We start from the raw sequence: 24,956 nt of genomic DNA on the forward strand, positions 1-24,956 counted from the left end.
TAAAGTTATGTTTCTGTCCATATTAATGTAGAGGAAAGAAGGTTTCCAGTTATTTATCCACTTTCATAGAGGTTCTAGTGAGTTTGTAAAGTTTACAGTGGAAAGGATGGGATAGGATTTGACATAAGTCTGCCATCCATGGGCACTAATGGTTGAGAAACTGAGAGAGCTGACTTTGATGAACCCTTGGGTTTTGGATTTGGAACTCCATCTCAAGGACTGGAGAAGCAAAATTGTGAGGAAGCATGAGCAATCTCAAGGCTACAAGTCCATCTCTAAAGACCTGAATGTTCCTGTGTCTACCGTGCGCAGTGTCATCAAGAAGTGTAAAGCCCATGGCACTGTGGCTAACCTCCTTAGATGTGGACGGAAAAGAAAAATTAACGAGAGATTTCAACGCAAGATTGTGCGGACGGTGGATAAAGAACCTCGACTAACATCCAAACAAGTTCAAGCTGCCCTGCAGTCCAAGGGTACAACAGTGTCAACCCGTACTATCCATCAACGTCTGAATGAAAAGGGACTGTATGGTAGGATACCCAGGAAGACCCCACTTCTTACCCAGAGACATAAAAAATCAAGGCTGGAGTTTGCCAAAACTTACCTTGTTGAGGTAGTGACCTCCGCCAGAATACGGGTCACTTCCAGTGGTCAGTCACCTGCTCCAAATCAATCATGCATGTGCGTGCTGACAAAGATAAACACTGACATTGATGCAGTTTCCATCTCAGTCCATGCAACTGGACGCTCTGGCTGCTCACACAGTACTGAGGTTTATTGAGGAAGTTACAGTTTTTATACAGGAATGCAAGAAAGATAAGATAACGGCAGGCTGTAAGCATATACGTCTTGTATCCGAATACACTGGCGATCAGTCATTGGCTCTTAAATTTCAACATCTCTTAGCTTTCGATTTCCCGAGAAATGATACTGCCTTTCTTGTAAACCACATGACGATCATGTGCGTCAGCATCTGGATACGGGCGCCATCTTAATGTATAAACGTTGCACAAAGAAAAATATAATTTCTTAAGCAGTATAAAGCATATATACCTTCACAACCTGAGAAAGCCAAAAACTTTTAGGAAGAATGTTCTCTGGTCAGATGAGACAGAAGTAGGAAAAGGCATCAACATAGAGTTTACAGGGAAAAAAGAGGCCTTCAAAGAAAAGAAGACGCCCCCTACAGTCAGACATGGCGGAGGTCCCTGATGTTTTGGGGTTGCTTTGCTGCCTCTGGCACTGGACTGCTTGACCGTGTGCATGGCATTATGAAGTCTGAAGACGACCAACACATTGTGCAGCATCATGTAGGGCCCAGTGTGAGAAAGCCGGGTCTCCCTCAGAGGTCAGGGCTCTTCCAGCAGGACAATGACCCAAAACACACTTCAGGTCAGCACTAGAAAATGGTGGTGAGAGAAAGCCCTGGAGACTTGTAAAGTGGCCAGCAATGAGTCCAGACCTGAATCCCTTAGAACACCTTGGAGAGATCTCTTGATGGCAGTTTGGAGAAGGCCCCCTTCACATCTCAGGGACCTGGAGAAGTTTGCCAGAGAAGAATGGTCTAAAATTCCAGCAGAGCATTGTAAGAAACTCATTGCTGGTTACCGGAAGGGGTTGTTCACAGTTATTTTGACTAAAGGTTGTGCTACCAAGTATTAGGCTGAGGGTGCCAATACTTTTGTCCGGCCCATTTTTGGAGTTTTGTGTAACATGATCAATGATTTGACTTTTTTTCATTCTCTTTTGTGTTTTTTCATTGCAAGCAAAATAATTGAAGATATTACCAAAGAGTTTGTGCTTGTAATCATTATCTGGAAGAACAAAAATATTATCTGACAGAATTGCAGGGGTGCCAATACTTTTGGCCAACATTGTATAGGGTTTCAGCGTGTGGTGACCTCGAAAAAACAGCCGGTGCTTCAGGTAGATGTAGGCGTTGCTGGAGTGTATTGAGGCTAGCAGCGGCTACTGTAGACTTGCCAAAGTGGGCGCACAAGCGCCTCACTTTCACCACTAGCTCAAGAACATTGAGGTACGTTTTTAAAGATCGTTCCACCACTAATTTGAAAATGTGGGTCAGGCATGGACCGTGTTGGAGGCTGGCAAGCCCCAGAGCCACTACCAGGTTCTGGCCATTATCACACATGAAAACATGCCTGGGCCCAGGTGCAGCGGCGAAAACCACATTGCCGTCTCATCCAGGATGGCATCCCTCACCTTGGAGGCAGTGTGCTGTCTGTCCCCCAAGCTGATGAGCTTCAGCATGGCCTGCTGACATCTCCCCACGCCAGTGTTGCAGCGTTTCCAACTCGTAGCTGGGGTCGATTTTAATAGCGGAGGAGGAGGGTGGTGTTTCAGCACTCTCTGCTAGAAATATTGGGCGAGGAGACAAGACAGGCCGCCACAGTTTGCGACCCAGTCCCAGCCTCAACTACATTCACCCAGTGTGCTGTGATTGAGATGTCTTGTCCCTGGTCGCATGCACACCAGGAAAAGTAGGGATGGCATAGCGAGGTGCTGCAGTTGCCAGCAGGTCACAGAAGGCCTGAGTCTCCACAAGCCTTGACGGCAACACCTCCTGAGCCAGCAGTTTTAAGATGAGTCCATTGAAGGCTTGGGCATGTGGGTGGGTTGTGCTCTACTTCTACGATGAAAGTCCTAGGAGATGGGGAGTTGCTGGGAAGAGGCACATGATGGTGCAGGCAAAAGGAGCAGTGGCAGGAAAAGGGGAGGATGAGGGTGAACTCCCCAAAGTGTCAGAGGCAGATGTGGTGGTGACCTGGCTAGTGGTCTGGACTGCAGCGCCAACACTGGCGTCACTGAGGATGGGTTGCTAGTCCACAACAACTAAATCACCAAGAGATGGCGGATGCTCCAGTGTTTGGGCATGAGGACACACAAAGTCGTCTGGTAGCTCCTGGGATTGGTGAAGTGGTTGGACAGAGTGAGGGACAGTTAAAAGACCTGAAAACATTTCCTGGGAGGGGGAAGAAATGTGGGATGACTGTGCTGGGAAGATTGGGTATGTTGGGAGGAAGGAGGACCAGACTCTTGGCAAGGAAGAGGACTTGAGGTAGTGACTGACTGGCTGGTGGAAAAGGAGGTTTCGTATTAGAGCAGTGTGGCTCGTAACAGTTTGGAGCATTGGAGTGGCCCTTGATGCTCCTATCTGCTAATTTACAAAAACTACACGCACCCCATTATAGTCTATGGGGTCCGCAGGTTCCCCAGGTAACAGCTCTTTAATGCGTATAGGTTTCTATTTGCAGGGTCCCCAAGCAGACTCCCCGAAGAGAAACCCGAACGCAGATGTGAATACGGCCTTACACAGAGATTTGAGTCCTTTGTGTGAGACAAATGTTTGTCATTGTTATGGATTATTATCAGAGGATATTACACGTAGGAGTCGGAGAGAACCAGAACTCCCAGCATTGGGGCTGAGCCGATCTTGAGATTTCAGGATCGATTTTAAAATCCGATCTCCGATCATTTTCCGGCCGATCCCGATCGTAAAATTTGCTCAATCCCCGATCTTTTCCGATCCCGATCGCTCAACCCTACTCAGCATGTGATATCAGATCTATGGGGTGACTATGAAGAGAGAACTACAACTCCCAGCATTTCTGTCGGCTTCATCCCATAGAGGGAGAAGAGAAAAAACTGACTCCACCATTCCCTCTCCTCCATAGGAAACAACTAGAACAGGAGCTCCGCCCACCGTCACCACAGACTCTGTCACCTAGCACCTATTCTCCTCACAGCGAAGCTCTGCCCACTGCACTGGTCATGTGACGTGACATCACCACAGGTCCTTCAGTCACTAATTATCCTGTACACAGCTGAGCTCCGCCCCCTCACTGCTGATCACATGATGGTGACATCATCACAGGTCCTTCAGCTATGGCAGTGTAATAGATACAGAGCAGATCCTGGTCAGGTGGTCACTGATGTTGTGCTGTTCTCTCTGTTATCAGCCAGCAGCAGAGGGAAACGTCACAGAACTCCATGTGTGACCTCAGCCCTAAGGTAAGATAATGGGGGAGGGGATTTTTTGGATTTGTTGCAGTTTGTGGTACAATTTGTGTCATTGTGGTAAAGTCTTGTGGTGAGATGAGACATGTCCTATGGGATTATTTCCCTCCGGTGTCCTCCGGTATACTCCGCTCCTGATCTGACATCGCTGCCGCCCGCTGTACAGTATGGCTACCGAGGCCACCGACCACCGGCACATCAGGCAGGAGAGGACGATCGGAGGAGACTTTAATCACTTCAGGATCGGACACAGTTTTGGTTTTTTTTTTCATACATGTGATTTTCAGGGCTATAATATAGATTTTTTTCGTCATTATTTACATAATTTTCAAGTCTTTTTCTCAGTGATACATAGGGGATTCATTGTACATTATTAAGAAAAAAACATGCAGAAATAAAAAAAATCTGAAACATTTTTTAATAAGATAATTCTTAAGGGTAAGGCCCCACGTTGCAGAAACACAGCTTTTTTTGTACAAATTTCACATCAAACACTGGTTATATAGTGTGTACAGAGTCTAATATGTCCGCTAGTGCACCAATGTCTCTCCAGTATCAGCCACGTGTCAGGTTGTCATAAGTCAGGACTTCGTTGTCAGCTCTGCTGTTATCCTGTACATTACTCGTATAACAGTGAATATAGAAAGCCACACACATACATGGCTACCTCTCTATTCATAATCTGCCTGGTTGGGGCAGCAGAGGACCCCCCCTTCTTCAGACCGATATGGGTTCAAGAGGTGGGACCCCCTTTTATAAGACATTTATGGCATATCCTGTGTATATGTTGTCCTCTCTAGGATTTACAGCCTCTTGTACAGTTACCGGCCGTACTAGAAGCCTCAAGTGGATCCAGTTTTCTCACATTCTCCAGGATGGACAAGGACTGGAGGAAAATTAACAAAAGAATATTAAACTTCACCTTGGAGATCATCTACCTGCTGACCGGAGAGGTAAAATTTCTATATTTCTGTATTGTAATATTTACCAAGAAACACAACAAAGGGAAAATCCAGAATAGACAAGTAGGAGTGTTGTAATGAGAAGGAAAGGGCCATCCAGGAAGAAGAGTCAGGTGGGCGGAGTGTGGCCTGGAGGTGTAGGTCATACTAGTGTTTGCGACTCCATACTAAACGTCCGTCACGGTCAGACTGAAGCAGTAAAGCGCCTTTAATTCACAAAAACATGATTGATTACTATGAAAATAAATACAGGTTTTAATGGTTTTTAGAGGTCTGTGATAGTTGTGTCTGTAATATATATGGAATAAAGAGAAGTGATTTCACTACACAAGATTTTGGTTACTTGTGCTATTGGCTGTATAGAGAAAGTTCTAGAAGTCTCTCGTGATAAATTTTGTAAGTAGAATAGGCAGGAGAGCAGCATCAACCTGATCCTACCAAGTTGTAGGTGGTAATGGACTCATCAAATAGTGACAGACACAATATCTACAAGAGGATGGAGTCTACGTAAATGGCGGACGCTGCCAAAGATCCTGAACTGTGGACACCTTCCAGTATCAATATCAATCGAAAGTAAATGACTCCTAGAGGGATCTTCTCCTGGTACCTATCACAAAGACTTGTCAAAGACACTTTATGTGATGTCTACAGAAATGACCCCAGGATTCCAAATGTGGTCTCACTAGTGCTCTATACAACAGGATCACGATATTGGTTTCCCTAAATTTGTCTCTCCCTCTCTCCATACACAGGAATACACAGCGGTGAAGAAGACATCGGGTGATTGTAGGACTCCGAGCAGCCATGTCCATGAGTCAGGAGGACGGAGCAGGAGCCACAAGAAGATCCTAGAACTGACCAACAAGATCACTGAGCTGCTGACTGGAGAGGTGAGCGCTGCTGGGAATGCTGGGACGTTATACAGGAACACCATGGAGGGGTCGGGGGATGACCGTATCATTGTGTTGTCAGGTTCCTATAAGGTGTCAGGATGTCACTGTCTATTTCTCCATGGAGGAGTGGGAGTATTTAGAAGGACACAAGGATCTGTACAAGGAGGCCATGATGGAAAACTACCAGCCGCTTATATCACAAGGTAAGAAGAGATATATAACTTGTTGTATATTACTATGGGCACAGGTTGGTACTGGTGGCCATGTTGAAGCACTTATACTAATGGTAATAAACTGTCAGTATAAGACACTGGTTATATGGTGTGTACCATGTCTAATGCAGGTGGTAAAGTGCACTGATACATCCCCATTATCAGCCATGTGTCAGTTTATCATGAGTCAGGACTACATTGTCAACTCCACTGCTATTCCATACACCTTAGTCATATAGAAGTAACGTGCACATTCATGGCCACCTCTCTGTTCATAATCAGCCTGTAGGTGGCAGCAGGGCCCCATCACATAGTTATGGGTTCTAGAGGTGGGGCTCTCACTTATAACCCATTTCTCACATATCCTGTGTGAGTTGTCCTCTATGACTTAGAAGTTCTTATAATGGTGTCAGTAGTTTTAGAAGTCTCTATTGGATCCAGTTTTCTGACACTGATATCCTGAATGACCTTCCAGGGATGGACAAGGACTGGAATGAGATTACCCAAAGAATATTAAACTTCACCTTGGAGATCATCTACCTGCTGACCGGAGAGGTAAACTTTCTATATCTCTATAAAGTTCCAGAAGTCTCTCGTGATAACGACCATAGGAAAAAAGCTAGCAGTGCTTCATAGGCCAGAGAGTAACAATAACGTGATTCCAGCAAGTGGTAGGTGGTAAGTGTCTCTCTCCATACACAGGATTACACAATAGTGAAGAAGATATCGGGTGACTGTGTGACTCCCAGCAGCCATGTCCATGAGTCAGGAGGACGGAGCAGGAGCCACAAGAAGATCCTAGAACTGACCAACAAGATCACTGAGCTGCTGACTGGAGAGGTGAGCACTGCTGGGAATGCTGGGACGTTATACAGTAACACCATGGAGGGGTCGGGGGATGACCGTATCATTGTGTTGTCAGGTTCCTATAAGGTGTCAGGACGTCACTGTCTATTTCTCCATGGAGGAGTGGGAGTATTTAGAAGGACACAAGGATCTGTACAAGGATGCCATGATGGAAAACTACCAGCCGATTATATCTGGAGGTGAGAAGAAATATATTTTTTGTTGCACAGGCATAATAACTGAAATAAAAGTCAGCTTAATTAATGGATATGAACTTGTTCACATTGATTATCTGAATTATTTTACATCAATGCCAACCTGTTTCACATGGGCTAAAGTATATGTCACTCACTGGACACTATCCCATCAGGACTGCTGATAAGTGAGTAACCGAAACCAAAATTCAGAGGCATGGTATATAAATAGGGGGCGAGGCATGTGAAAACAGGAGTGTCCAAAAATAATTATTCAGTAATTATAATCAAGGTAAAATGTTAATCACCCAGCGATACTACGGACACTGGTGGCCATGTTGAAGCACATATACCACTTATTGGTTTCAAGGGGCGAGTTCGTCCATTCAGTTTGTGGTGAGACACATGAGAGAAGTCTTGGAGACTGAGGAGTACCGTATTTTTCGGACTATAAGACGGTCTTTTTTTCCCCAAGTTTGGGAGGAAAATGAGGGTGCATCTTATAGTCGGAATGTGGACTATAAGGGGGGTGGAATGGCAGCATTGCCACGCTTCTGCTGGTTTGCTGCGGCGGCAGGAGTGTGGCAATGCTGCGGGCCCTGGCAGCTAAAACCCTCCCGGGCATCCGCCGTTCTATTACAGTGGATGCCGGGTCTGTAAAGCTAATGGCGGCCATCTACTGCAGAGCGGTCGACATAGCAACTGGGTCTCGGCTTTACATTACAGCCGAGGGACCTTTCACAAGCGAAGGTATGACTGAGAGAGTAATGTAAGATCACACAACGGTTAACCATGGGCGGATTTTATGGGAGCTGAGGTATAACTCAAGAAAGTGACAATACATAATACTGGTGCGAAAAAAGCAAGTTTGTAATGCAAAGTCCTGAGATCAACTCAGTGAAATATTACATGTCGTTAGAGATGAGCAAACACTATTCGAAACAGCTGTTTCAAATAGCACACTCCCATAGAAATGGATGAAAGCTGCCGGCTACGTCCATTCATTTCTATGGGAGCGTGCTATTCGAAACGGCTGTTTCGAATATTGTTCGCTCATCACTACATGTCATCATTACTTTAATGGAATTAACCATAAAGTGTAACACTATATATCATGGTTACTATGATTGCGGCGCTGTGCACCTACACCTCTTGTCCTCTTAGTTCTGACACCCAATATGGGTAAGTGTTTTTAGGACTTGCACACTTTTCACTGTCAAGTGTTTCCCATCATTCCTTGCTATGCCTATTTAGGAGAGCTATGCTATACACTGACACTCATGGCTAATTTGTTTAAAATAAAATCTTGTAATCCATTTTATTCCTAACAGAAAATTCCAATAAGAACTTTGAGGAAAATGGGATGTTATCACTAAAAGTGGAAGATGAAGACATCATAGAGCACTCAATAGAAAACCTCATGACCCTTAGTTTTCCCCTGGAACCATGTAATCCCCCGAATCACAAGGAACCTTCTCCTGACCAATCTGAGATTGTTGCCACAACCTCAGGTCACAAAGGGGTTAATAGGTTTCAATGTAGTGATTGCGGAGAAGAGTTTACAAAAAGTTCACATCTTTCTACACACAGAAGAATTCACACAAGGAAAAACCCAAACTCCTGTCCTGAATGTGGGGAATGTTTTACATCGAAATCTAAGCTTCTTGCACATGAGAAAATTCACACAGAAGAGAAGCGGTTTTCATGTTCAGAATGTGGAAAATCTTTTGCAAGAAAATGTATTCTAGATATACATGAGAGAATTCACACAGGAGAGAAGCCATTTATGTGTTCGGAATGCGGGAAATGTTTTACAACGAAGATTAATCTTTCCAGACACGAGAGAACTCACACAGGAGAGAAGCCATTTACATGTTTAGAATGTGGGAAATGTTTTGCAAGAAAGTCTAAGCTTATTATACATGAGAGAACTCACACAGGAGAGAAGCCGTTTCAATGTCCAGAATGTGAGAAATCTTTCATCACTAAAGACAAACTTAACCATCATCAGAAAATTCACACAGGAGAGAAGCTATTCTCATGTTCGCAGTGTGGAAAATGTTTTGCTGGGAAATATAAGCTGGCTAGACACGAAAGCATTCACACGGGAGAGAAACCATTTTTGTGCTTAGAATGTGGGAAATGTTTTGCAACTAAATTCAATCTTGTTAAACATCAGAGAATTCACACAGGAGAGAAGCCATTCTCATGTTCACAATGTGGAAAATCTTTTATCGAGAAATCAAAACTTGCTGTACATGAGAGAATTCACACCGGGGAGAAACCGTTTTCGTGTTTAGAATGTGGTAGAAGATTTCTAGATAAGTCAAGTCTTTTTTACCATCAGAAAACGCACACAGGAGATAGGCCGTTTTCCTGTTTAGAATGTGGAAAAACTTTTATACAGAGATCAAAGCTTGTTATCCATGAAAGAAACCACACAGGGGAGAAGCCATTTTCGTGTTCGGAATGTGGAAGATGTTTTACTGAGAACGCAAAACTTCTTAAACATGAGAGACTTCACACGGGAGAGAAGCCGTATTCATGTGTAGAATGTGGGAAGTGCTTTGCAAGGAAAGGAAATTATGAAACTCATCAGAGAATTCACACAAAGAAAAAACTAGATTCATAGGAATGTAGGAGTTGTCTTTAAAAAAAAAAGATTATTAAACATCAGGTTTATAGATCGTAAAGAGATGTTAAAGGGAGTCTGTTGCCAAGGTGAAGCATATTAAAGGGAGTGTGTCAGCAGGATAATCTGTTTCAGAAGGCCCAATAAAGCTGCAAAGCAGATAGGGAACTGTAGAAGTTGCCCTAAAAAGTACCACCATTAGTCTGATACTGATTTTCCTGCTGACTGACTCCCTTTAACCACTTCAGTATCGAGCCAATTTCCCTGGTTCAGGACCAGACCAGTAAAATGTAAACCAACAATGATGGAAACACGTGTCTATTTTTACCGCTTTGTTTTTTAATAGTAAAAAAATTAATTAAATAAAAGTGCTTGTAAAACCTTTAAATAGTTTTCCCCTCTCTGTTACGGTAATTTTTTTTGGAATTGTGCCATCGGGAGTGGCGGTGGAACCTGTGATGTGGGGGTGATATTTTATAATATACAGTGTTGGCCAAAAGTATTGGCCCCCCTGCAATTCTGTCAGATAATACTCGTTGTCTTCCAGAAAATGATTACAAGCACAAACTCTTTGGTAATATCTTCATTTATTTTGCTTGCAATGAAAAAACACAAAAGAGAATGAAAAAAAGTCACATCATTGATCATTTTACACAAAACTCCAAAAATGGTCCGGACAGAAGTATTGGCGCCCTCAGACTAATACTTGGTAACACAACCTTTAGACACAATAACTGCGCACAACCGCTTCCGGTAACCAGCAATGAGTTTCTTACAAGGCTCTGCTGGAATTTTAGACCGTTCTTCTTTGGCAAACTGCTCCAGGTCCCCGCTGAGATATGAAGGGGGCCTTCTCCAAACTGCCATCAAGAGATCTCTCCCCCATAGGTGTTCTATGGGATTCAGGTCTGGACTCATTGCTGCCAGTTTACAAGTCTCCAGGGCTTTCTCTCACCACCATTTTCTAGTGCTTTTTGAAGTGTGTTTTGGGTCATTGTCCTGCTGGAAGACCCCTGACCTCTGAGGGAGACCCAGCTTTCTCACACTGGGCCCTACATTATGCTGAAAAATTTGTTGGCAGTCTTCAGACTTTATAATGCCATGCACACGGCCAAGCAGTCCAGTGCCAGAGGCAGCAAAGCAACCCCAAAACATCAGGGAACATCCGCCATGTTTGATTGTAGGGACTGTTAAGGACATCAATGGATCCTTATAATAGAGTACGTGCAGAGTTCCGAATTAATTGATTTGCAGGCCTGCAGAGAATCACACACATACACAACTGGTGGTGTACTTAGTGAATTCTAATTTAATGGTGCAAAAAGGTATTTTAAATACAATACAGACAAAAGTAGGTTGGACTATTCTACTACCATGATTGGTTATAGAATTTTAACATAAACCTGGCACATGACTATTTCCTAAAGGCCTAATGTAATTTGCATCTCATTATAACTTTCCAAACTAGGATGGACTTTGTACTTAAAGAAAGTTTCAAAATACTTATGCATGAACTAACATCTCACACTATGTCTATATGTATATACTATGGAAAAAGAGATAAGATACCACTCCAACCTTGAAGATAACGAACAATAGTCTACATAAACTCTAAATAACCTCCATATACCATACAAGAGAGTATGGTATATGAGTAAGAGAGATAACGTATATACAAATAACCAGCTGCAACAACAGAAAAGATGAGGTCCTTGGGATAGAGAGGTAAGGATTTGTCCACATTGCACTCCTCATCACCCAGAAGGGGCCTTTTGAACTTTAAGCAGACATACTCATACACTTTATATGAAAAAAAGGTATCAAGATAGCTTACAAAATACAAAGATGGAGGAATTAACTCTAACAGGACCGTGTTCTTTTCTTTGAAGGCCTCTTTTTCCCTGTAAACTCTATGTTGATGCCTTTTCCTACTTTTGTCTCATCTGACCAGAGAACATTCTTCCAAAATGTTTTTGGCTTTCTCAGGTAAGTTTTGGCAAACTCCAGCCTGGCTTTTTTTATGTCTCTGGGTAAGAAGTGGGGTCTTCCTGGGTCTCCTACCATACAGTCCCTTTTCATTCAGACGCCGACGGATAGTACGGATTGACACTGTTGTACCCTCGGACTGCAGGGCAGCTTGAACTTGTTTGGATGTTAGTCGAGGTTCTTTATCCACCATCTGCACAATCTTGCGTTGAAATCTCTCGTTAATTTTTCTTTTCCGTCCACATCTAGGGAGGTTAGCCACAGTGCCATGGGCTTTACACTTCTTGATGACACTGTGCACGGTAGACACAGGAACATTCAGGTCTTTGGAAATGGACTTGTAGCCTTGAGACTGCTCATGCTTCCTCACAATTTTGCTTCTCAAGTCCTCAGACAGTTCTTTGGCCTTCGTTCTTTTCTCCATGCTCAATGTGGTACACACAAAAACACAGGACAGAGGTTGAGTCAACTTTAATCCATTTCAACTGGCTGCAAGTGTGATTTAGTTATTGCCACCACCTGTTAGGTGCCTCCGGTAAGTAACAGGTGCTGTTAATTACACAAATTAGAGAAGCATCACATGATTTTTCAAACAGTGCCAATACTTTTGTCCACCCCATAAAATGTTTGGTGTGGAATTATATCCAATTTGGCTTTTTTGACAATTCTTTTTGTGGTTTTATCATTGAAGACAAATTAAATGAAGATAATAATACCAAAGAATTTGTGCTTGCAATCATTTTCTGGAAGAACACGAGTATTATCTGACAGAATCGCAGGGGTGCCAATACTTTTGGCCAACACTGTATATTTATTTTAATTTTACATTGTGTCCCAATACGGTCATAATACACTTTTGGGGGGCATTTTATTAGCATTTATTTTTTGGTGTGGGCTGATTTACCCTGAAACCGGGTCCGATAGATTTAGCTCCAGTTACAGGAGGAATGAAGCCTCCCGTCTATAACTACAGAGCTGATCTGGGTCTTCTAAGACCCAGCAGCTTTAACAGTCTCTGATCCCCAGTGGTTCACATGACTGCCGGGTCATAGGGAAGCTGCATCATGGCAGCTCGCATAGCTGTGTATGCAGTACTCATTGAGCACTGTGTATATAGTCATCAGGAAGGCAGGGATGTTAATAAATAGAGATGAGTGAACAGAGTTCGATCAAATAGGTATTCAATCGAATATCAGGCAATTCGATTCCAATCGAATACCACGTGGCAAACGCAGTAAAAATTTGTATCCCCTCCCACCTTCCCTGGCGCTTTTTTTGCACCAATCACTGTGCAGGGGACAGGAAGTACGACAACGTAGGCATTGAAAAAAAATAGGAAAAAGCCATTGGCTGCCGAAATCAGGTGACCTCCGATTCATAAGAATAGTGGCCTTCATGTTCGTCTCATTTGCGGCTTGGAGAGAGATAGGGACAGAGATCTGCTGAGGACTAGAGAGGGATTAGCTTCTGCTAGGCAGGAAATGTGAAGAACAGCAAAAGCTCTTTTCAGAGCTATACTGCAGGGAGAGGAGTCCATATACGCTCAATCCAGCTTTCCTTGGTGTATACCCCAAAAAAACCTAAGTGGTATACAGCAAATCTGTGTATAGTGTGTGTGTGTATATATATATATATATACACACATATATATATATATATATATATATATATACATACACACATATATATATATATATACATACACATATATATATATATACATATATATATATATGCTGAATCCAGCTTTCCTGGTTGTATTTCACTCTCAAACAAATGGTATACAGCTAAATAGATGCTGAATCCAGTTTTCCTTGTTGTACTCCACTCCTACATAAAAGTGGTATACAGCTAAATATAAAATAACATCTGTTTATATGCTGAAGCTGAATGGTGGGCCTGACACTGTATATGCTGCTGGGGAAAATTACAACTCCAAAAGGAGGGTAAGAGAATTAATCCTGGAGGTGGCACGGCTGAATTGGCACTAATGGGCACAAAATAACATCTCTGTTTATGGGCTGAAGCTGAATGGGCCATAAACTTAAAATGCAGGGGCCCCAATCTATCTCTAACTCAAGAGAGCATAGACACGCAGGTTCTATCATGCAGTTACAAGTAGAAGAGTGGCTCAGCAAGTGACAGTGCCCCAAACTGGAAGGGTCACTCTCCATTTCCTCCATTTTCCTCTCCCCTTCACACCATCCGTGCTGAAGCAATGGGATGCACTGAACTTCCCCTCAAGCCTCGTGTGGGACAGTGATATCACAAGCCACTTCATCCCCCTCGTCTTCTTCCATCAGCCAACGGTGCGAAGATGACAGGCGTGTGCTCTGAATTTTTTCAGCCTAGCAGAGGCTACTTTTCACTTACGTAAATGGTCGCACTTACCAGTATATCAGGCACAATGGTGTAGGTTTCAAAGAACCTTTGCACCAAGTTAAAAACGTGGGCCATGTGTGGACCGTGTTTGAATCTGGCAAGCTCCAGATCTGCTACCAGGTTCCGGCCATTATCACATACGCAAACATGTCTGTGCGTAGGTGCAGCGGGGAAAACCACATTGCCGTCGCATCGAGGACGGCATCCCTAACCTCGGTGGAAGTGTGTTTTCTGTTGGTCAAGCTGATGAGCTACAGCACGTCCTGCTGACTTCTCCCCATGCCAGTGCTGCAGCATTTCCAGCTTGCAGCTGGGGTCGATGTTACGGTGGAGGAGGGTTTGTGAGACGGTCCCAGCCTTGACTACATTCACCCAGCGTGCCATGAGTGAGATGCAGCGTCCCTGTCCGCCCGCATGCGCTTGTCCATGCGTCGGTGGTCAAGTGCACCTTAGAGCAAAGCTCGGAACTCAGAGCCCGACTGATGTTATGGGACACGTGCTGTCGCAAGTTGGGGAGGGCACACCAAGAGAAGTAATGACGGATAGGGGCAGCATAGCGAGGTGCAGCAGCTGCCATCGGGTCATGGAAGGCCTGAGTCTCCACTAGCATAAACGTCAAGATCTCCAGGGCCAGCAGTTTTGAGATGATGCCGTTGAAGGCTTGGGTATGTGGGTGGGTTGCGTTGTACTTCTGCCTCCAATGAAACACCTGGGAGATGGGGAGTTGCTGGGAAGTAGCACATGATGGTGCAGGCAAAAGGAGCAGAGGCAGGAAAAGGGGCAGATGAGGGTGAACTCCCCAATGTGTTAGAGGCAGATGTGGAGGTGTTCAGGCTGGTGGTCTGGATTGCAGCACAAGCTCTGGAAACAGTGGAAGAGGCAGTGTCGGCAACGCCAGCCAATGATTGTCCTGCATTTGCTCTCTCCCACTGAGCCCAGTGCTTGCCTTACAAATGACGGCGCATGGCTGAGGTGCTCAGGTTGCTTTTCTCAAAGCCCCTATTTAATTTTGAGTTGCACAGTGTGCAAAACGCACTCAGTTTGTCCTCCACGCATACGCTGCAAAATCTACACAACATCGAGGGAGGTTGCCAACATGGGCAAGTTTTGGGCTAGTGGCTAGTACAGGGAAAAGCAGCTGTCCTGTGCCTCTGGACATGCCTCTAGCTGTAGCTTGACCACAACCTTGCTCCCCAGCTGCATTTCCAAGCCCCCGGGCATGTCCTCGTTCACATCCCTTAGCGCTAGCTTTACGCATTTTGTGGTGTACACAAATGTTTTTTTTTTGTATACACAGAGGCTAGATATATTGAGCACATATAAGGTCCTATATACTGTATGACAGTATACAGGACTGAGTGATTGTCCTGTGCCTCTGGACATGCCTCTGCCTTTAGCCACCTTTTTTGCTGCTGCGCTTGCCTCCAAATCTACACTGTTTCCCCCCTAGACACCACACCTGTCCATACCTCTGCTGTCACGATTGTGCCGATGTCCAAACAACTGGATACTGAATGCAGCGTGCACCTCTAAGGGATATGGGTTGGAAACTTTCCCTGACGCTACGGCAGCTGACTAGGCCCTGCCTGTGGGTGTTGGTCAGCTGTTTCCAGGCTAGCCCTGGCCCCGACAACTCCTGTCTCTCTAAACAAGCAGACCTAAAGGATAGGTAGGGGAAGAGCTGCAAGAGGCTAGGGACTGGGATACTAAAGGAGTTCACCCCTACAGAAACAAAGGTTTTCAAAACAGAAAACTAGGACGGGATGTGCTGGGAACAAGCATGCAACACAACAAACACACAACAGGAGAATGAGGAGAGGAACAGTGGAATAGTGAGGAAAGGGTTAACAGGACAGGGTCAACATAAACCTGAACCCTAAACAAATCCTCACTAATACACAAAGAGTGTCAGGAAACAAGACTATGTAGGACAGGGATAGTGAAAAAGAGTAGAGGGAAAAACGGACTCTCACTCAAGGTTACACACACACCACTTCCAAGTCTGTTCCTTAACTGAGCAACTTCCAATAACTCCTTCTTGCTGGGCCACGAATTCTGGTTGGTAACAACGAAAACCAGCAAAGACTGAAGTCAGCCCTCAGCCTTATACAGGCCCTGGAACAATCCGATAGATTGATGAGTATTGCAAACACCTGAGGCTCAAATCAAAGAAACCTCAAGTGTACACTCAAGGCAGATACTGAACACCAAAACAATAGCTCAGTGGCAAGAAAGCCACAGAACACCGCTTCAAATCCCCAGCCACACACTACCAGAAAACATACAAATTTTATTAAAGTACTCAGGGCCTGACATCTGCCTCTAGCCACCTTTTTTCCTGCTTAGCTTGCCTCCACATCTGCACTGCTTTCCCCCCTAGACATCACTCCTATCCATGCCTCGGCCTCTAGCCACCTTTTTTCCTGCTTAGCTTGCCTCCCATCTACACTGCTTTCCCCGCTAGACATCATCCCTGTCCATGTCGGGTCGGTGGCCTCGTCGTCCACCAACTCCTCTTCCAATTGCTCACTCTTTTCTTAATGCAAACCGCACATAACCACAGCTTGCCCTGATGGCAACTGTGTCTCGTCATCATCAGTGGGGCCGAGAAACGCCGGTTGCGGGTCCACAGCCACAAAATTGGCAGGAAATGGTAGCTCCTGGGATTCGGGAAGTGGTTCAACAGAGGGAGAGACAGTAAAATGACCTGAAAATAGATCCTGGGGTGGCATGACTCTGCTGGGAAGATTGGGCATATTGGGAGGAAGGAGGGGCAGACTCTTGGGTATGAACACGATTGCAGGTAGTGGCTGACTGGCTGGTGGAAAAGCTGCTGGAAGCATTATCCGCTAGCCATTGTAACACCTGTTCCTGGTGCTCGGGCCTGGTCTGCGTTGTACCCTGCATCCTGCTTAACGCAGCTGTCATATCAGGAATTGTGATGAGCGCATGCTAATATTTCTTTCAGTTTAAAGTTATGTTTCTGTCCATATTAATGTAGAGGAAAGAAGGTTTCCAATTATTTATCCACTTTCATAGAGGTTCTAGTGAGTTTGAAGTGTCCACTGGAAAGGATGGGATAGGATTTCACATAAGTCTGCCATCCATGGGCACTCATGGTTGAGAAAATGAGGGAGCTGACTTTGATGAACCCTTGGGTTTTGGATTTGGAACTCAATCAAAGGTCTCTGCTGCTCACACACCCTGCTCAACATAGGTCATATAGGGTTTCAGTGTGTGGTGACCTTGAAAAAACAGCTGGTGCTTCAGGCAGATGTAGAAGTTGCTGGAGTGTATTGAGGCTAGCAGCGGCTACTGTAGACTTGCCAAAGTGGGCGCACAAGCGCCGCACTTTCACCACTAGATCGAGAACATTGGGGTATGTTTTTAAAGACCGTTGCACCACTAAGTGGAACTTTGTGCAAAGAGCGGAACTTAGGGCCCGCCTGATGTTATGGGACACGTGCTGGTGCAAGGCGTGAACGGAACACCTGGAGAAGTAGGGACGGCATAGCGAGGTGCCGCAGTTGCCGGCAGGTCACAGAAGGCCTGAGTCTTCACAAGCCGGAACAGTAACATCTCCTGGGCCAGCAGTTTTAAGATGAGGCCGTTGAAGTCTTGGGCATGTGGGTGGGTTGTGCTGTATTTCTGCCGGCGATGAAAGGCCTGGGAGATGGGGAATTGATGGGAAGCGGCGAATGACGGTGCAGTCAAAAGGAGCAGTGGCAGGAAAAGGGAAGGATGAGGGTGAACTCACCTAAGTGTCAGAGGCAGATGTGGTGGTTACCTGGCTGGTGATCTGGACTGCAGCTCCAGCACTGGCGTCACTGAGGACGGGTTGCTGGTCCACAATAACTAAATCACCCGGAGATGGTGGATGCTCCAGTATTTGGGCATCAGGACACACAAAGTCGTTTAATAGCTCCTGGGATTGGTGAAGTGGTTGGACAGAGTGAGGGACAGTTAAAGGACCTGAAAACATTTCCTGGGAGGGGGAAGAAATGTGGGATGACTGTGCTGGGAAGATTGGGCGTGTTGGAAGGAAAGAGGACCAGACTCTTGGCAAGGAAGAGGACTTGAGGTAGTGGCTGACTGGCTGGTGGATAAGGAGCTGTAAGCATTATCTGCTAGCCATTGCAACACCTGTTCCTGGTGCTCGGTCCTGTTCAGTGTACTACCCTGCTTAACGCAGCTATCAAGTCAGGGATTGTGATGAGCACATGCTGTTTCTTTAGCTTTAAATTTGGGTTTCTGTCCATAAAATTGGGGAGGAAAGAAGGTTTCCAGGTATTTTTCCACTTTCATAGAGGTTCTACTGAGTGTGGAAAGTGTCTAGTTGATAGTCTGTGATAGTGGGGTAAAACTGTGACTTGGGCGTGTTAGATGCCCCCAGACATGCTTCCCCTGCTGCCCCAGTTGCATTCCAGAGGTGCTGTCATCATTTGCTGAGGTATCATAGTGGACTTGGTGACCCTCCTTAGGCGAATAGTGGTTTCCCCTGAAACGAACATTTTTTCCCCATAGACTATAATGGGATTCGATATTTGTTCGAATAATCGAATATTGAGGGGCTATTCGTAACGAATATTTCACTGTTCGCTCATCTCTATTAATAAACTGTCCCTGCCTTCCCTAGAGCAGATCTAACTGTAGTTAAGCCAACTCTCCAGTTTTGCAGTTGCCCGATTTCATGCAAATGCTCAACACTGAAAGAAAGCCGGACATAAAACGTGTATGGGCGGTCCGGAACGGGTTAAACAACCAATGCAGTTGAATAGATCAGTCTCACCTGAATGTAATGCTTTTTTTCCTATTTATTTCACTATATGCAAGCACCATTGCTCCAAAGCACTCTTATATGCCCCCTGCCCAGTCTTCTTGGAATGACAGGACCATGGAGCTATGGCGGAGTCTGTCACCTAGCACCTATTCTCCTCACACCGAAGCTCCGCCCACTGCACTGGTCATGTGACATGACCTCCCCACAGGTCCTTCACTCACTACTGAGCTCCGCCCCCTCACTGCTGATCACATGACGGTGACATCACACAGGTCCTTCAGTCACTAATTATCCTGTACACAGCTGAGCTCCGCCCGCTCACTGCTGATCACATGACAGTGACATCATCACAGGTCCTTCAGCTATGGCAGTGCAGTAGATACAGAGCAGGTCCTGGTCAGGTGGTCACTGATGTTGTGCTGTTCTCTCTGTTATCAGCCAGCAGCAGAGGAAATCGTCACAGAACTCCTTGTGTGACCTCAGCCCTAAGGTAAGATGGTGGGGGAGGATTTTTTGGATTTGTTGCAGTTTGTGGTACAATTTGTGTCATTGTGGTAAAGTCTTGTGGTGAGATGAGACATGTCCTATGGGATTATTTCCCTCCGGTGTCCTCCGGTATACTCCGCTCCTGATCTGACATCGCTGCCGCCCGCTGTACAGTATGGCTACCGAGGCCACCGACCACCGGCACATCAGACACGAGAGGACGATCGGAGGAGACTTTAATCACTTCAGGATCGGACACAGTTTGGGGGTTTTTCATACATGTGATTTTGAGGGCTATAATATAGATTTTTTTCATTATTTACATAATTTTCCAGTCTTTTTCTCAGTAATACATAGGGGATTCATTTTACATTATTAAGGAAAAAATACACGAAAAAATCTAACTTTTTTTTTTCTTTTTTAAAGATAAGTTAATCCTTAAGGGTAAGGCCCCACGTTGCAGAAACGCAGCTTTTTTTGTTGCAGATTTTATTGCATTTTTTTGAGGCAAAGCCAGGAGTGGATTGAGAAGAAGGGAGAAGTGTAAGACCCTCCTATATACTTCCCATTCCTTTTATAGCCATTCTTGGTTTTGGCTCAAAAAACCACAACAAAATCTGCAACCAAAAAAGCTGCGTTTCCACAATGTGAGGCCTTAGCCTTAATAAGGACCCCCCTTCTTCAGACCGATATGGGTTTGATAGGTGGGTCCCCCTTTTATATGACATTTATGGCATATCCTGTGTATATGTTGTCCTCTCTAGGATTTACAGCCTCTTGTACAGTTACCGGCCGTACTAGAAGCCTCAAGTGGATCCAGTTTTCTCACATTCTCCAGGATGGACAAGGACTGGAGGAAAATTAACAAAAGAATATTAGACTTCACCTTGGAGCTCATCTACCTGCTGACCGGAGAGGTAAAATTTCTATATTTCTGTATTGTAATATTTACCAAGAAACACAACGAAGGGAAAATCCAGAATAGACAAGTAGGAGCGTTGTAATGAGAAGGAAAGGGCCGGCCAGGAAGAAGAGTCAGGTGGGCGGAGTGTGGCCTGGAGGTGTAGGTCAAACCAGTGTTTGCGACTCCATACTAAACGTCCGTCATGGTCAGACTGAAGCAGTAAAGCGCCTCTAATTCACATAAAAGTGATTGATTACTATGAAAATAAATACAGGTTTTAATGGTTTTTAGAGGTCTGTGATAGTTGTGTCTGTAATATATATGGAATAAAGAGAAGTGATTTCACTACACAAGATTTTAGTTACTTGTGCTATTGGCTGTATAGAGAAAGTTCTAGAAGTCTCTCGTGATAAATTTTGTAAGTAGAATAGGCAGGAGAGCAGCATCAACCTGATCCTACCAAGTTGTAGGTGGTAATGGACTCATCAAATAGTGACAGACACAATATCTACAAGAGGATGGAGTCTACGTAAATGGCGGACGCTGCCAAAGATCCTGAACTGTGGACACCTTCCAGTATCAATATCAATCGAAAGTAAATGACTCCTAGAGGGATCTTCTCCTGGTACCTATCACAAAGACTTGTCAAAGACACTTTATGTGATGTCTACAGAAATGACCCCAGGATTCCAAATGTGGTCTCACTAGTGCTCTATACAACAGGATCACGATATTGGTTTCCCTAAATTTGTCTCTCCCTCTCTCCATACACAGGAATACACAGCGGTGAAGAAGACATCGGGTGATTGTAGGACTCCGAGCAGCCATGTCCATGAGTCAGGAGGACGGAGCAGGAGCCACAAGAAGATCCTAGAACTGACCAACAAGATCACTGAGCTGCTGACTGGAGAGGTGAGCGCTGCTGGGAATGCTGGGACGTTATACAGGAACACCATGGAGGGGTCGGGGGATGACCGTATCATTGTGTTGTCAGGTTCCTATAAGGTGTCAGGATGTCACTGTCTATTTCTCCATGGAGGAGTGGGAGTATTTAGAAGGACACAAGGATCTGTACAAGGAGGCCATGATGGAAAACTACCAGCCGCTTATATCGGAAGGTGAGAAGAAATATATTTTTTGTTGCACAGGCATAATAACTGAAATAAAAGTCAGCTTAATTAATGGATATGAATTTGTTCACATTGATTATCTGAATTATTTTACATCAATGCCAACCTGCCTGTTTCACATGGGCTAAAGCAGGGGTAGGGAACCTTTGGCTCTCCAGCTGCTGTGAAACTACAACTCCCAGCATGCTCCATTCACTTCCATGGGTGTTCCAAGAACAGCAGAGCCAGTATGCATGCTGGGAGTTGTAGTTTTGCAACAGCTGGAGAGCCGTACGTTCCCTACCCCTGGGCTAAAGTATATGTCACTCACTGGACACTATCCCATCAGGACTGCTGATAAGTGAGTAACCAAAACCAAAATTCAGAGGCATGGTATATAAATAGGGGGCGAGGCATGTGAAAACAGGAGTGTCCAAAAATAATTATTCAATAATTGTAATCAAGGTAAAATGTTCAAATAATCATAATTTTGGGTCTTAATCACCCAGCGATACTACGGACACTGGTGGCCATGTTGAAGCACATATACCATCATATACACTGCATACCCATGACATGTAATGTAGGCGCTCCTCAGTGTAGGCTTTATTCCCTTCTGGTTGGAGCCCTATGTTTACCTTATATATATCAAACATATCTGTAGGACTTCATTCACATGAGTGTTGTTTGTGGCATCCATTGATCTGTTATATGTTGGTATTTTTTTTTTTTATTTAATTTTTATTTGGGGTTTTCTGATTGCTCTTATTGGTTTCAAGGGGCGAGTTCGTCCATTCAGTTTGTGTAGAGACTTCTAGAACATAAGATACATGAGAGAAGCCTTGGAGACTGAGGAGTACTGTAAGTTTGGGAGGAAAATGAGGGTGCGTCTTATAGTCGGAATGTGGACTATAAGGGGGGCGGAGGAGCAGAATAGCAGCATCGCCATCCTTCTGCTGCTGCTGGTTTCCTGCAGCGGCAGGAGTGTGGCAATGCTGCGGGCCCTGGCAGCTAAAACCCTCCCGGGCATCCGCCGTTCTATTACAGTGGATGCCGGGTCTGTAAAGCTAATGGCGGCCATCTACTGCAGAGCGGTCGACAAAGCAACCGGTTCTCTGCTGTAATGTACAGCCGAGACCCGGTTTCCGAGGGACCTTACACAAGCTAAGGTATGACTGAAAGAGTAATGTAAGATCACACAAGGGTTAACCATGGGCGGACCTTATGGGAGCTGAGGTATAGCTCAAGAAAGTGACACAATACATACTGCTGGTGCAAAAAAAGCAAGTTTGTAATGCAAAGTCCTGAGATCAACTCAGTGAAATATTACATGTCATTAGAGATGAGCGAATACTATTCGAAACAGACGTTTTGAATAGCACGTTCCCATAGAAATGGATGAAAGCTGCCGGCATCCCGACTTTGCCGGCGGCCGGGTGCTTAACCCCTCGCGTGCCGGCTAAGTCCATTCATTTCTATGGGAGTGTGCTATTTGAAACGGCTGTTTCGAATATTGTTCGCTCATCTCTACATGTCATAATTACTATAATGGAATTAACCATAAAGTGTAACACTATATATCATGGTTACTATGATTGCGGCGCTGTGCACCTACACCTCTTGTCCTCTTAGTTGTGACACCCAATATGGGTAAGTGTTTTTAGGACTTGCACACTTTTCACTGTCAAGTGTTTCCCATCATTCCTTGGTATGCCTATTTAGGAGAGCTATGCTATACACTGACACTCATGGCTAATTTGTTTAAAATAAAATCTTGTAATCCATTTTATTCCTAACAGAAAATTCCAATAAGAACTTTGAGGACAATTCGATGTTATCACTAAAAGTGGAAGATGAAGACATCATAGAGCATTCAATAGAAAACCTCATGACCCTTAGTTTTCCCCTGGAACCGTGTAATCCCCCGAATCACAAGGAACCTTCTCCTCACCAATCTGAGATTACCACAACCTCGGGTCACAAAGGGGTTAATAGGTTTCAATGTAGTGTTTGCGGAGAAGAGTTTACAAAAAGTTCACATCTTTCTATACACAGAAGAATTCACACAAGGAAAAACCCAAACTCCTGTCCTGAATGTGGGAAATGTTTTACATCGAAATCTAAGCTTCTTGCACATGAGAAAATTCACACAGAAAAGAAGCGGTTTTCATGTTCAGAATGTGGAAAATCTGTTACAAGAAAAAGTATTCTAGTTATACATGAGAGAATTCACACAGGAGAGAAGCCATTTATTTGTTCGGAATGTGGGAAAGGTTTTACATCGAAATCTAAGCTTGTTGAACATGAGAAAATTCACACAGGAGAGAATTGGTTTTCATGTTCAGAATGTGGAAAATCTTTTACAAGAAAATGTATTCTAGATATACATGAGAGAATTCACACAGGAGAGAAGCCATTTATGTGTTCGGAATGCGGGAAATGTTTTACAACGAAGACAAATCTTTCCACACATGAGAGAACTCACACAGGAGAGAAGCCCTTTACATGTTCAGAATGCGGGAAATGTTTTGCGACAAAGTTTAAACTGGTTACACATGAAAGAACTCACACAGGAGAGAAGCCGTTTCAATGTCCAGAATGTGAGAAATCTTTCATCACTAAAAACAAACTTAACTATCATCAGAGAAGTCACACAGGAGAGAAGCTATTCTCATGTTCACAATGTGGCAAATCTTTTATAGAGAAATCAAAACTTGCTTTACATGAGAGAATTCACACCGGGGAGAAACCGTTTTCGTGTTTAGAATGTGGGAGAAGATTTCTAGATAAATCAAATTTTTTTAAACATCAGAAAACGCACACAGGAGATAAGCCGTTTCCCTGTTTAGAATGTGGACAAACTTTTATACAGAGATCAAAGCTTGTTATCCATGAGAGAACCCACACAAGGGAGAAGCCATTTTCGTGTTCATAATGTGGAAGATGTTTTACTGAGAACGCAAAACTTCTTAAACATGAGAGACTTCACACGGGAGAGAAGCCGTATTCATGTGTAGAATGTGGGAAGTGCTTTGCAAGGAAAGGAAATTATGAAACTCATCAGAGAATTCACACAAAGAAAAAAACTAGATTCTTAGGAATGTAGGAGTTTTTTTTTTTGTTTTTTTTTTAAAGATTTTTAAACATCAGGTTTATAGATCGTAAAGAGATGTTAAAGGGAGTCTGTCACCAAGGTGAAGCATATTAAAGGGAGTGTGTCAGCAAGACAATCTGTTTCAGATGGCCCAGTAAAGCTGCAAAGCAGATAGGGAACTGTAGAAGTTGCCCTAAAAAGTACCACCATTAGTCTGATACTGATTTTCCTGCTGACTGACTCCCTTTAACCACTTCAGTATCGAGCCAATTTCCCTGGTTCAGGACCAGACCAGTAAAATGTAAACCAACAAGGATGGAAACACGTGTCTATTTTTCCAGCTTTGTTTTTTTAATAGCAAAATAAATAAATAAATGAAAGTGCTTTTAAAAAAAAAAAATTAATTTTGCCTCTTACGGTAATTTTTATTTGGTATTGTGT

General features: G+C 44.2%; 1 protein-coding gene across 1 annotated transcript in view; it reads left to right on the forward strand.

Moving 5' to 3' along the window:
* Positions 1-24,527, forward strand: part of LOC142198605 (uncharacterized) — a 38,901-nt gene extending 14,374 nt beyond the window's left edge. Inside the window, 6 exon segments of the mRNA XM_075269632.1 lie at positions 3,978-4,029; positions 4,836-4,988; positions 5,750-5,887; positions 5,970-6,093; positions 8,474-9,691; positions 23,512-24,527. Coding sequence (XP_075125733.1) covers positions 3,978-4,029; positions 4,836-4,988; positions 5,750-5,887; positions 5,970-6,093; positions 8,474-9,691; positions 23,512-24,527 — 2,701 coding nt within the window.
* The last annotated feature ends 429 nt before the right edge of the window (positions 24,528-24,956 follow it).

Source organism: Leptodactylus fuscus, chromosome 3, assembly GCF_031893055.1.
Source record: "Leptodactylus fuscus isolate aLepFus1 chromosome 3, aLepFus1.hap2, whole genome shotgun sequence".
Classification (NCBI taxonomy): Eukaryota; Metazoa; Chordata; class Amphibia; order Anura; family Leptodactylidae; genus Leptodactylus; species Leptodactylus fuscus.